Source organism: Chinchilla lanigera, unplaced genomic scaffold (assembly GCF_000276665.1).
Source record: "Chinchilla lanigera isolate Chin_1 unplaced genomic scaffold, ChiLan1.0 scaffold00054, whole genome shotgun sequence".
Lineage (NCBI taxonomy): Eukaryota > Metazoa > Chordata > Mammalia > Rodentia > Chinchillidae > Chinchilla > Chinchilla lanigera.
This window is the reverse complement of record NW_004955455.1, coordinates 2,913,157-2,927,300: the sequence shown is the minus strand read 5'-3', so window position 1 is coordinate 2,927,300 and position 14,144 is coordinate 2,913,157. Positions and strand designations below refer to the sequence as shown.

At 36.3% G+C, this 14,144-nt stretch overlaps 1 protein-coding gene across 1 annotated transcript in view; it reads left to right on the top strand.

The window, feature by feature from the left end:
• Ttc28 (tetratricopeptide repeat domain 28) overlaps nt 1-14,144 on the top strand; it is a 641,970-nt gene that overhangs the window by 36,959 nt on the left and 590,867 nt on the right. The window contains exon 4 of the mRNA XM_013520304.1: nt 1,060-1,338. Within this exon, the coding sequence (XP_013375758.1) occupies nt 1,060-1,338 (279 nt within the window). The remainder of the gene's footprint in view (nt 1-1,059; nt 1,339-14,144) is intronic.

Genomic DNA, 14,144 nt, shown 5'->3' with positions numbered 1-14,144 from the left:
GAATAACACTTGACTCATTCATTCCCTTTGGTTTTAGAGTTACTGCCATAAAATCATATAAAACTTAATGATTTTTAAAAAATCAACATAAAAAATGGATCTTAAATTGCCTGTATACTTTTTTTTTTTTTTTTTTTTTTTTTTTTTTCTCCAGTACCGGGAACCGAACTCATGACCTTGCGCATGCCTGGCAGGTGCTTTTGCTGCTGAGCTAAATCCCCAGCCCCTGCCTGGATACATTTTATAGCTGATTTTTTTCTTTTTTCTTTAAACTGGTGGTTTTGAAATTTCAGGATAGTAGCCAAGTCATGGTCAGCAAATTTATCCCTTCAAAAAAGATTCAATAGTACATTTTGAAGCATTTTTTAAAAGTTTATTAATTTTATTTAACTTTAAAACTTGCATGTACTTATTGCCTAACATTTGATTAAGACAGAAAAATTTAAGAAAGTAAAAATAAAACTAGACATAGTAGCACATGCCCTCAGACTTGGAGGCTGAAGCAGGAGAATCACAAGACTGAGCCCAGCCTAGGCAACTTAGTGAGACCCTGTCTCAAAATAAAAAATAAAAAAAGGGCTTAGGAATGTAGCTTTGTGTAAAGGCCTTGGGTCCAATTCTCTGTAACATATATACACACACAAAGTAAAAATACTTCGTAATCTTATATCCAGAGATAACTGTATCCTTTTATCATTTTTTGAAGTAAAACTGTTGTAATATAGTTAAGATCATGATGAAACTAAAAACGTAAGTTTGTAGTTTGGTTTTTCCCTAGCATAACTAAATTGCCAAGGAACAGCCTGAATATTCTTTTGGATTCATTCATTCTGTTAGTCAACAAGGATGTACATATGTCAATATGGATATAACATATATATATATATGCATATGTACAGTATTCCAGGCAGTATATTGTCTGCCTCCAGGGAGGTTTATTGTTTTTGAGGGCACAAAGGTCAACTATAATGTAGTACAGAATGTTCAGGTACTGAAGTTCAGACAGAAGAACTGTCTGAATTATATGAACTTCGTTTGACAAAATTTGTTTGTTTGTAGATCCCTCTCTTTGGTGCCAAGACTATTGGCCGGAGAAGTCCTGATGAACCAGTACTGAGCAAAGCTGAATTTGTTGAGAAAGTTCGTCAGAGTAACCAGGCCTGTCACGATGGAGATTTCCACACAGCTATTGTTCTGTATAATGAAGCCCTGGCTGTTGATCCTCAGAACTGCATCTTATACAGCAATAGATCTGCAGCCTACATGAAAATCCAGCAGTATGACAAGGCACTGGATGATGCAATCAAAGCCCGACTTCTCAATCCCAAATGGCCAAAGGTAGAAATTTTATTGACTTCCACAGAATCTTTTGTGTTGATTTCTTATTATAGTGTCACACTCCATTGATTCAGCACCATTTCTACTGTAATAATCAGTACTTAAGCAAAATGTAGAATGACTTCATGAAGCTTATATACTAGTGACTGACTTCCTTTTTAATGTTTTGGATGTGTGCTTTCTCTGTTCCAGTTTTTTCTTTTCCTGTATAGTTGAGATTTTGTTTTTTCTCTCAACCTCTTCATAGGATACGTTCTAATTATTTAGGTTTTGTATATCTCTTTTTAAATTGGGGATAATGATCATGTTTCTGTCTTTCAGTTTAACATTAAATAATTTTACTCTATCAATACCTGTTTGTTTTCAGAATGTGTGTACTCAGGGAAATTTTATTTTTTTCTAATGAGTCATTGAATCATCTCTGTTTCCTTTGAATATTGCAAACCTTGAGTTGTTGTCTTTGTTTTGTACATACAGATGCTTCTCAACTTTTATAAGGTTATGTCTTAGCAAGCATCTTAAGCTGAAAATAGCTTAAGTCAAACAACCCTGCATAGTGAATTCAAGGGCAGTCTGAACTACATAGTGAGACCTTGTCTCAGAAAACCAAAAAACCAAAAACCAAAACCAAGACCAAAACCAAAAATATCCCAAACCGTATGCCCCTAAAACCAAGAACCAAAGTAGAAAACTGCACTACAAAATATTGCTTGGTTTACCTTAAATGTGTTCAGAACACTTACACTGACCTACAGTTTGACAAATTTATCTAATACAAGGCCTATTTTATAATAAAATGTTGAATATCTCATGTAATTTATTGAATTTCTATATTAAAAAAACACTGGCAACATACCAAAAGGTACAGGATACACCAGGAGGTTATATATCCTCATAATTTTGTGGCTAATAGGAACTGTGGCTTGTTACCAATACTTAGCATTTCAGCTAGTATCTACTCTACATTGTTAGCCTGTGAAAAGATGAAAATTCAAAATTTAAAATATGTTTACAACTAAATGTATATAACTTTTGGATTATTAGGAAGTCAAAAAAATCCTAATTTGAACCATTGTAAGTTCAGACCATGTATACCATTTAACGAGATAAGTACGAGGATATTACTATATTCTCTATTTTATTTCATTGATATGTGTATCTATTATTATGCCTTAACCATAATGCCTTAATTATGCAGATTTATAGTAAGTCCTCCAACCTTGTTCTTTTCCCAAGTTGTTTATTCTATTTTTTGTTTTTATATTTCCATATAAGTTGTAGAATCAGATATTCAAAAAGCCTGCTGGGAAATTAAGATGACTTCATTGAATTTTTAGACCAATTTGGAGAGCATTGCCATCTTAACATTATTGAACCTTTCAATATGTGAACTTGGAATACCTTTCCATTTTCTTAGGCCTTTAAACATTTTTTTTGCAAGTTTTCTGTGGGTTTCATTGTTGCATATTTCTTTGTTTTAAATTTATTCCAAAGTTTTGGTTTTGTTTTTTGAGATAGGGTTTCACTATATTATCCATGCAGGCCTGGACCTCCGGGACTGTGGACTCAAGCCATCCTCCTCCCAAGTAGCTGAGACTATAGGCATGTATCATAGTAACTGGCATGAGATTTTTAAAAAATGCTGTAATAAATGGAATGAAAAATTATAAGTTTCTAGCATTTCATTGTGAATTTATATGAGTACCACATATTTTTATACTTCGTGTTATGTGACCATGATAATTTAGAGTTCTAGTAGGTTGGTTTTTGGTAGTACTGGGGGTTAAACCTAGGACCTTGGACATGCTAGCTATGTCCCCAGTCACCCTCCACCTAGCACTCATCCTTTTTTTTGGGAGACAGGTTCTTGCTAATTTCCCAGACTGGCTTTTCATTGTTGATGATGATGCCCTTAATCAAGTGGAAGGTGTTACTTTCAATTACTATTGTGAATGATTGTTGAATCATACTTAGAGTCACACAGACATGGGCTAACGTCCTGCTCTTGCAGCTAATAGACAAATGTCTTAAGCAAGTTATTTAGTCTATCACGATAAGTATAAATGTTCTCTTTTATAAATTTAGGGTAATAATATATGTCATATTATTAATGTGAGCATAAAAATTGATAACAACAAATAAAAGGATAAGAGATTTCTGTGGTAAAAAGAAAGCTATTATATTTTATTCCTAGGTAAACCAAAGGGAAACATGAAACCAAGATATGTTTTAATATTTTTTCCTTATGTGTAGTAACTCTCTCATCAGGTACAATAATTGACAAATAAGATATTTATGTTTGTATTCAGGTATTAAACTTGGTGGCAGGTATTAAAACTGGGTAACAGGATAATGTCATCAGATATAATCAATAAATGAGAATATAGGAAGAGCTTTAAATCTATGCAGAAAGAGGACATATTTAATAATGTACTTTAAAATTAATTAATAAAATTAATAATATTTAATAATGCACATTAATTAATAATGTAAAATCTTCCCCTATGTACTATATGAAAATTTATCATTCCTTTGAGTTTTCTTTCTCTAGTATCCTTAAAGAACATAACCATTTTCTGTGACTCATAACTCACAATAAGATGACAATAACTATAACTGACTTGCCTAAAAAATATGATTCAAGAAAATTTTCATATCACCAAGACAAATAGATACAACTAAGAAGGAATTTGTTCTAGTAATGAAGACACATGAATATTTATTGTAGAATATATTTGATCTGACAAAGAATATTGTGGCAAATTGCAAGACTGGCCGTGAATTCTTCCCCGTATATGTCTATGCCCCATTCCATAATCCCCTCCTACAGTGGTTCTGGGGTTGCCCAGGTGAATTGCTTTGGCCAATGGGACGATATCAAATGTGGTACAAACAGACTTAAAAAGTGCTGTGCACTTGTTTGTGCTCCTTTGAAGCCTCTTAGAATCGTACAAATGCCATGCCAAGAAGCCCAGAAAAGCCTGCCGGATAATGAGAGACATGTGGCTCAGTTGCCACTGTTCCCCTGGGCAACAGCACATTGACTGCCAAAAATGTGGTTACACTATCTTAGATAATTGAACCACCAGCCAAACTTCTATTTGATCTCAAACTTCTGAGCAAGTCCAGCAGAGATCAGCTTGGCCAGCACAGTTCAGAAGAGCCAATCTTGAGCAAAATAAATGGTTGTTATTTTAAGCCACTAAGTTTCAGAGTGATTTGTTATAGAGGGAAAACCTAGTGATTACAAGGGTAGACCTACAATATGTATATTTTAATCATGGACAATAGGTAGAACACCAAAATAACGACAAAAGGTCAGTTTGCCAATTTAAGGAAAAGAAAAAAAAAGAAAAATCAGCGAAATATTGTTTGAGAGTTGTTTTGTTTTGTTTTGTTTTTTGAAACAGGGTCTCGCTATATAGCCCAGGCTGACCTCAAACTTACTATGTAGCCCAGGCTGGTCTCAAACTCATGGTGATTCTACTGCCTCAACCTCCCCACTTCTGGGATTATACGTGTTGTCTTTATTTTATTTTATTTAGTTTTTTGGCTCTTGCTACATAGTGCAGGCTGGCCTTGAACTCATTGTGGTCCTTCTGCCTCAGCCTCCATGGTGCTGAGATTACAGGCATGTACCACTGTTGGGTTAATTATATCCTTTAGTTCATGTGGGCTGATCAGGTCCATAATCTCCCAAATGAGTGTACAGCAAAGACTAAATAAAAAGAGGATAATGGAATGATTTCAGAGCTTCAGGAGGATCAAAGCCCTCTCACTGAATTCAGGATTCTCTCAGGGCTAAACCCATGACTTTCTCTGGGTGGCCCATATGTATTTAGTTATCAAAAGAAGGGAGGGGAGCACTCAAGAAAGACAGAACCACTCAAGGACTTCTCCAAGTAAGGTATTAAGTTAAACCACCCAGGAGCGAGATGCCTGAGGCTACAGTCTTTATCTAGTTGAGGTTGGATCCAGGTGTCCTTGGCTGTGATCTTGTCTTATCCTTTGAGGCTTTCCCGCTTCATCCTCCATTACAGGTCTTAGTAGGGATTAGTGACTCACTGAGGTTCAATTACTTTGAGTCCACCATCCATCGTCCATCTCCAGACAAGGAGCCTAGGCCTTGGACAGACTCCCAAGTAAACATGAAAAGTCAGTGGGTTAATTTAAGTCCTGCTCAGGGCTGCTTTGTAGTGGTCTACATCCTGCCACCACACCCCTTTTTATTTTATTTTGAGACAAGGCCTTGCTAAATTGTTGATGTTGGCTTCAAGCTTGTGATCCTCCTGCCTCAACCTACTGAGTAGCTGGGATTACAGGTGTGCATCACTACACAGTAACCTGTATCCTCTTTATTTTTTAATATGGTTTCAAATCACTGTCTATTGTCCTTTTATTTCAGCCTGAAAGACTTCCTTTAATATTTCTTGTAAAGCAGGATTTCTAGTCTAAATTCTTTGTTTTTGTCATCTCAGAGTATCTCAATTTTCTCTTCAATTTTGAGAGCTTAGTTGGAGGTTCTAGGAAGAAAGCACAGCTGTTCTACACCCTTGATGGAGACTGGTCCTCCATTGGGGGTGGTTGTCCTCTTCCACTAAGTGCGCAGCTTTGGGAGTATTGTACGTGGGGTGTTGAGGGAGGAAGGAAACACCTTCTAGCCAGCCAGATCAGGTGAGTCAACCCTGGCAATCAATGGGGTGACAGATGTTGCAGCCAGATTGCCCCCAGTTCCTCCTCAGTTTTGAAGGATGATTTTTCTGGATATAGAATTTTTGGTTGGGCATTTTCTTTTTAGTCCTTTAAATAGGTCATCCCCACTACCTTTTAGAATCTTTGTCAATTGTTAATTTTTTATCTGAAATATTCTTTGTGGATATTTTAAAATTTTAATTTATTCATTTTTATTAGTAAATAGTTGCCATACATAATGATCACATCCATCATAGGGAATCTGTCCCTGTACATAATATATTGTAATTCTACCTTTCCTTCCCTTCAATTCCTCTTCCTCTGTCCATTTATAAAAACTTTGTTTCCATTTTTTCTTTCCATTTTCTCTTTTTTAATCCTTTTTCCCTTCTTCCCTTCCCCCCTTCCCTTGCTCCCTGTCCCATTGGAACATGTTCTTACTTCCCAGTATTTGTCCTGCATTATGCTCCTTATTTATGTAATATTCGTGTTTCTCACACAAGAGAAACTTATGTGTCTGATTTATTTCACTTAAAATTATGGTCTTGAAGTGCATCCATTTATCTAAAAATGCCTACAGCTTATTCTTCTTTATGGCAGAGTGGTACTCCATTGTATGTAAATACCATGTTTTCTTTATCCATGTGTTGTTGGGTGGATAGGCTGTTTCCAAGATTTAAATGTTATAAATTGTGCTGCTATAAACATGGATATGCATATATCAGTGTGACATGATTCTTTTAACTCTTTTAGGAAGATACCTAGAAGGGTCATAGATGGGTCAAATGGAACCTGTAGTTTTAGTTTTTTGAAGCATCTCCATACTGATTTCCATAGTGTTTGTACCACTTTACTCTCCCCACCAATAATGGAGAAGGGTTCCTTTTTCTCTACAGCCTCTCCAGCATTTGTTATTGTTGATTTATTGATGATAGCCATTCTTTCTGGGGTGAGAAGAACTCTCAGTGTTGTTTAACTTGCATTTCTCAAACGACCAGTGATTCATTTGTTAATTTTACAGATAATTATTTTTTTGGTATGTGATTAGTCATATGTCTCTTCCTGCTTTCAGATTTTTCTGTTTTTGGTTTTTGACCATTTGAGCATCATGTATCTAGGTATGTACTGTAGTTTAACCTACTTGGAGTTAGTAGAACCTGTTGAATGTGTGATATTTTTCATAAGATTTGGGAGATTTTCAGCCACCATCTCTTTAAATGCTCTTTCTGTACTTTTCTCACTCTTCCAATCCTTTTGAGTCCCATTATGCATAGGTTGGAATGCTTGATGGTGTTCCACTGTTTTCTGACTTTCTGTTCATTTTTGGTATTTTTTTTTTTTTTCTGTTCCCCAGAAATTAACCTTAGATTTATTTAGTTTTCTTTTCTTTTCTTTTCTTTTCTTTCTTTATTTATTTGTTTTTTTCCGGTACCAGGAATTGAACTCACGACCTTGCGCTTGCCAGGCAGATGCTGTGTCACTGAGCTAAATCCCCAACCCCTTTATTTCCTTTTAAATATATTATTGAGCCTATCTGGTGAATTTTTCTTTTTCAATTATAGTTTGTTTTTGTTTTTGAGACATAAAGTGCGGGCTGGCTTTAAATTCACTATATAGCCCAGGTTAGCTGTGAAATCACAGTGGTCCTCTTGCCTCAGCCTTCCAAGTGCTGGGATTATAGGTGTGCACCACCATGTCTAGCTAGTTATAAATGTTTTTTAATTCCAGAATTCCTGTTTGTTTTTTTAAAAAAAGAATGGGAAGCAAAAAGAATTTAGATGTGTTACATACACTTACCAACCCCTCATGATGAATGTGATCATGTACTGCAAACATTTACTAATAAAAATTAGAAAAATAAAAATATATACAATTTTGATCTATTTATTTATTTAGTTTTGATTTTTTGAGATAGGGTCTCCCTTTGTAGTTTAGACTGGCTTTGAATTCACTGTATAGCCTAGGCTGGCCTCAAACTCATGGCAATCCTATTACCTTAACTTCCCAATATTATAGATAGCTAAGTTAGGTAGAAATAGTACAGGCAATCAGACAGGGTTAGGTCCTCGAGAGAGTCAATAGAAAAGATAAAAACACATTAAAAATGTGACCAGAGGTGCATCTGTTGGAGTCTAAGCCTAAAGATAAAGATGGAATGACCAGGCCTACATGCCTTTTCAAGGGATAAGTGGTAACACCTGGTACAATAAAGTCTAGCTAGATATCAGTCACCTTGGTGGGTGACCAAGAACCCTGGACCCATCCTTTCCTGAAAAGTTTTGTTCTTTCCATGTACACTTGCTATTGTGTCTTTGGGGAACAAATCACATGGCAAGTGTACATGGAAAGAACAAAAGATTAACATTACCTAAGTGGCTATACTTGTAATCTTATTGGTTGATCATAGTTTTGTCTCACATTGTACCCGTCTGGTGTCTACCTCACGATTTTGCTCTATAAAACTTCCTTTAAGAGGTGGATCAGTTGGCAACCTGCTAGGGTCCCCTTCTGTGTCTCTTAGCAGCTGTCTTTCAATAAAATTTCCTCCTCTTAAACTCCATTGTCCCTTAAAATTCACTCTTTGATTTTGGGGAACACACACTCAGCATATTGAACATCTAGCAGGTTAGGAATTACATTTATTTCCCCTATATAATCTAAAGGTTCTATATCACCAAGTTCTGGGATTACAGGCATGCACCACCGTGCTCAGCCTCTATCTCTTCATTGAAACGATATTTCTTTATTCTGTAGAAATCAGGCTCATATTTGTCTTTAATTCTCTTGTGTTTGTATACATGGTCTAGGAATTGAACCCAGGGCCTCACACATGGTAGATGAGCCACTGTACCACTGAGCTACATTCCTAGCCCTCTTTAGTTCTTTAGATATTGTGTCTTGTAGTTATTTGAACATGTTTATAATAACTGTGGATCAAACCCAGAGCCTCATGCATGTTAGGCAGGTGCTGTACCCCTGAGCTATACCCCCAGACCTTGATTGAATTTGTGTACTAAAGCCAACTTTTTTATTTCTTTGGTTTCTGTTTACCACATTTTCCCTCAGTATATGGGGCATACTTGTTTCTGTTTTTGTGTCATTTTTTTTCTTGAGATTTGGACATTTTAAGTTAGAATGTGGCAACTTTGGAAATCAGAACCACCCCCCCTTCCCTAGAGGTTTTCTTTTTAAAATTTTGCTGTTTGTTGTTGTTTTTGCCTTTTGCGTGTTAATGGATTTCCTTCATCTGTTCTTTAAGTCTGTGTTCATTGTCATCTGCAGCCACTAAAGTCTTACTGGCTTAGTAGTCAGATAATAATATGACAGAGAATTTCCTAAATGGCTTGAACTAGTAAGTCTTCCAGCCTTTGTTAAAGAAACTCATGTGTGTTGGGGCATACCCTCAGCACCCCTGGCAGTTTACAGCTCTGTTTGAGACTTTACTTCCTATTTGTGTGGAAACAATGTTACCGTTAGCCCAAGTGAAAAGATTTAGGACCTTCTCAGATCATTCTTGTGCATGCACACAGCTCTGTACTTTTGCTAGATTTCCAGGAATATGTTGGAGTTTTTCAAAGAGTCCTATGAACACCTTATTCTCCAGTTTTTTTTCCTTGAACGTTTTTCATTACACTATCCTTTACACGATTTATTTGACAAACACCTTGGAAAGAGAGCTGTTCACACTGAGCTCTCTGCAGTTAGGCCAAATAGAGTCTTGTGCATGGAACTGTCTAGAGAGCTTTCAGACAGTTTGCCCAGTTGTAATTTTCTAGGGCTGGGGTGTTTTTGGGAGTTTCAAACCATTCCAACCCCTCCGTTAAATCCTAAATTATTGGTGTTCATATCAATTATGGTTTGAAGGCTGCTGGTTTTCAGGCCTCATCATATAGTTGGGAAAAATGGGATAGAAACAATGCAAGTTAACACAAGGCTTGCTGTTCTTATTTATTTAGTTGGTTTTCTTGAAGAAACACTTTTGGAATTGTTGCAAGCTATAGATTAATTTCCAGAGCTCTAAAGAAGTTAATTTTGACAACTTTTGCTGGTGTTCTCATTGTTTTTATGGAACAATGGGTTTGTGCAAGTTCTTACTCTGCCCTTTTGGGAGTATTTGACAGGTTAATTTATGGTAAAACATAAACAATCACTGTGAGGGAAATGGAAAGTAGGAGGGCACAAACTGGAGCAGGGAGAGTGATGGCAGGGAGTAGCCGTGGTAGAAAGGGAGAGAAGTTAGAGGACTTGACCTGTGCTGTGTGAAGGCTCACTGAATTTGTAAGTGAAAGGCTGACCCTCATAGTGGTCTTATGTTACCCGTGGTGCTGTCTCCATTTTACAGGTAAGATGAGGTCCAGGGAGATTTGTGTAGTGTGCCTAGAGTTACAGAGTGAAAAAAAAAAAAAACACCAGAAACAAAAACAAAACAGGATTTAAACCTTTATTTACCTTACTGTAGATTTTTTTTTTTCTTTTGGTTTTTTGAGACAGGGTCTCACCATGTAGTTCAGGTTGGTCTTGAACACATTATGTAGCCCAGGCTGGCCTTGAACTCACAATGATCCTCCTGCCTCAACTTTCTGAGTGCTGGGATTACCGGCGTGCGCCACCACTCACTGCGTGCGCCACCACTCACTGTTATATTTATAAAGTGTTTGTTTTTCCTCTGTCAACCCACACACCTCATTATTTTTAACAGCTACATACTGCTTCATATTATAAATATCTCAATTTGGCATTTTTGAGTTTTTATTTTAAAAGAAGACAAAGATCTATAATAAGAGATGAGAGCTTATTTGGAAGCCTAACAAGAGTATGCAGCTACTTGTATACCTTTGGCTAAAGAATGACCCTGCTTTATTAATGAAGGTGGTTGGTTTTAGTGGTTGAAAGCTTCCTGTCTGTTCTTGGATACATGTAAGAAGACATAAAGTCGTCTTTGTTTCTTTGTTATTCAAGAAAAGATTGCTTTTCATTGTTAACATTTGGTTGGTCGTTTTTTCTAACCTCTTGTTGAAGTCTACTGGTCATTGTTTACTTATTTATATATTTAATTTTCATTTATTCTTGCTTATCTAAGAGAATAATCATTTTTTTGCACAGAGTTGTTTTTCCCCACATAAATGTCACCCTAGAGCATGATGGTGAACCCTTCAGAGCTCTTCATGATACAAACAGCTTGCTGTGATGTGCTGTATTGTAGGTTTGCCACCATTGCCCTAGAGTAATGTAAGAGTCTACAGAATCTCTTGGACACTAGGCTTTTGTGGAGCAGAAACAACTACTTTAAGATGATTGTTGCGTCCTTAAATGACTATGACAGGTAAAGTCTTGCCTTTCAGGAGATTTAGGAAATCAGTTTTAGGAGCTCAGTTACTTAAGTTGTCAGGTTTTTTGGTCACAATCCATTGTAGGAATGGTCTATCCTCATGACCAAGTTATAAACATATGATAAGGAATGAGTTTCACTTCCAGCTCTGAGATGGTGTGTATTTATCACTAAAAAGTCTGGATGCATTGTTTTAAGTGAAGCAAAAGTTTTGCCATCATTCATACTTGACAGTGACATTAATTAAAATGTAGATATGTGCTTTGTGGGCATATTTAGAATTCATTAGGACATATGATTTTGAAGGGCTTCTGTTGATCTTTTCTCTGATAATAAAAAGAACTCCAAAGCACTATTTGTGTTAATAGAGAAAAAAACAGCACGTGGTGACACATGCCTGTCGTCTTGGCATCCTGGGAGCTTGAAGCTGAAGGATTATAAATTTGAACCCAGCCTAGGCAATTTAGTGATTTAGTGAGACCCTGTCTTAAAAAAAAAAAGTAGGGAGAGAAGACAAGGGAGAGAGAGACAGAAAGAGAGAGACAAAGAGAGAGACAGAGAGACAGAGAGACAGAGGGACAGAGGGATAGAGAGATATAGAGACAGAGAGAGAGACAGAGACAGAGACAGAGATGGAGAGACAGAGAAACACAGAGAGAGTGTGTGTGTGTGAGAGAGAGACTGACTTCTTTTTAGGAATGGAATGGTCTATCCTAATGACCAAGTTATAAACAGATGATTTTTTTTAAAGGTCTAGGGATGTAGTGCAATGCTAAGGCTCTGTGTTCAATCCCCAGACCCACAAATAAACCGGAGAAAACTATACCAGGGGTTTTCAGTCACTTCATAAAAACCTTTTTCAATACTGTAGAGTCAAAAAGAAAAATACTGTAAGGTCAAAAAAAAATACTGTAGGGTCAAAAAAGCATTTCAGATTAGAAGTTACAAAAACAACTCCAGAAATTTTGGCAAGGAAATAAGTAGTTTTTCCAGAATACATTCGAAAGCAATGAGATTGATGAATGATCAGCGTACTTAAATAAAATTAATCTCTTTTGGAAATTGAAGCATTACTAAAACCAAAGCTGAAACATTCCTTTTTGTATTATCAAAACTACACTAGAAATACTGGAAAAATTTAGTTATTGGTTAGGTTTAGTGATCTTTCTTATAGGGATTGCTGATATATCAGAAGTATTAGTTATGCTGTCTTAGTTTTGAAAAGTGCTATTCAAGACATTGTGTTTATATTCACATATTTTGAAAATTACTTGTGGATAGCTCTCTAGAAGCTTAAATTTTTACTGTCATTTAAGTTCTCTGGAAAGAGTACCTTTTAATTTAATTTAAGGAAGATATTTTTTCATGCTAATGGAAATTCCATGAGACTTTTTTTGTTGAGGTTAGGGGAGCTTTATTGGAGATAAGAATAGCTCTTGGGTTTCCAAGAGACTTTTTTTGTTGAGCTTAGGGGAGCTTTATTGGAGATAAGAATAGCTCTTGGGTTTTCAAGAGCCATTCTGAGTGGATGGCCCTTCAGTGAGACTTTTAAGAACTGAAGTTGGAGCCAGGTATAGAGGCACATCCTTGTAATCCCAACATTCAGGAGGCTGAGGCAGGAGGATTGTGGGTTGAGGCCAGCTTGGTGTATATAGCAAGTTCATGGCCAGTTTGGACTACACAGTTAGACCCTGCTTTAAAACACCAAAAACAAAGGAAAAAAATCCAAAAAACTGGAGTTAGAATATTTCATGTATTTATTAGTTTTTGAGATATACTGAAATATGAAAGTTTTTTAACTTTTTATTTTGAAATAATTTATTTTTATTACTTAGGATATTTTTATGTACTGTACATCATTATCAAAGCACTTGACTTAATTTTTTATACATTTTTATGTTTAAAATTTGAAATAGAGAACAGTTACAAGATTAGTACAAGAGACTCCTGCATACCTTTCATGTAGATCTCCTGTTAACATTTTATCATATTTGGTCTATAATTCTGTACTTATCATTATTACCTTTTATTTTTGAAACCATATGAGACTAGCAGACACTGTCATCACTTCATGAAGAAGATGATAAGTCTTCATGATAAGAGATGAAGTGATACGAAGAACACTCTGGTGTATAACCACAGTATAACCATTAAATCCAGAACATTAACACTATTCTTTATCCCACAGACCCCATTCAAATTTCAGTGACTGCTTCAGTAATGTTCTTTATGGACACCCTTTCCTTTCTGGTCTAGGATCAACTACTTGGCACAGAATATATTAGGAATCTCTACATAGTCAGATCTGTATTTCTTGTCCACATTTTAAGTAACTTACTTGATTGATAGGTTCTGACCACTCTTGGGTTCATGATTGTTATTTCTTTGGTGCCTTGACTTTTGATCACTATAATGGTATATTCTTTATCCTTTGTTTTTACTGTCTGCCTTTGTCTGTACTACTTACCCCTCAACTCATTGCTGCTAGTTTTCTTCGCTGAATCTCTCAATTCTAGTAGCCAGTTCTCTCCTGTCCCTCTCTCTATGTCTTTTTCCTCTCTCCTCTCCCCCCTTTCTTCTTCTCTTTTTTCTTTCCTTTTCCCTCTCTCTTCTCTTTCCTCACCTCTCTCCCCTTCGCCTCTCTAGCTTGATAATATGAAGGGCCAAATAATGTTTTTGTACCGGTGCCTATCTGGAGACCTTGTGAAAGGTGCCCCTTCTGTGAGAGGTTAGGCAGAATGTGCCAGGACCTGGCTTTCAGAATAATTTAACATGGCCCATCAGC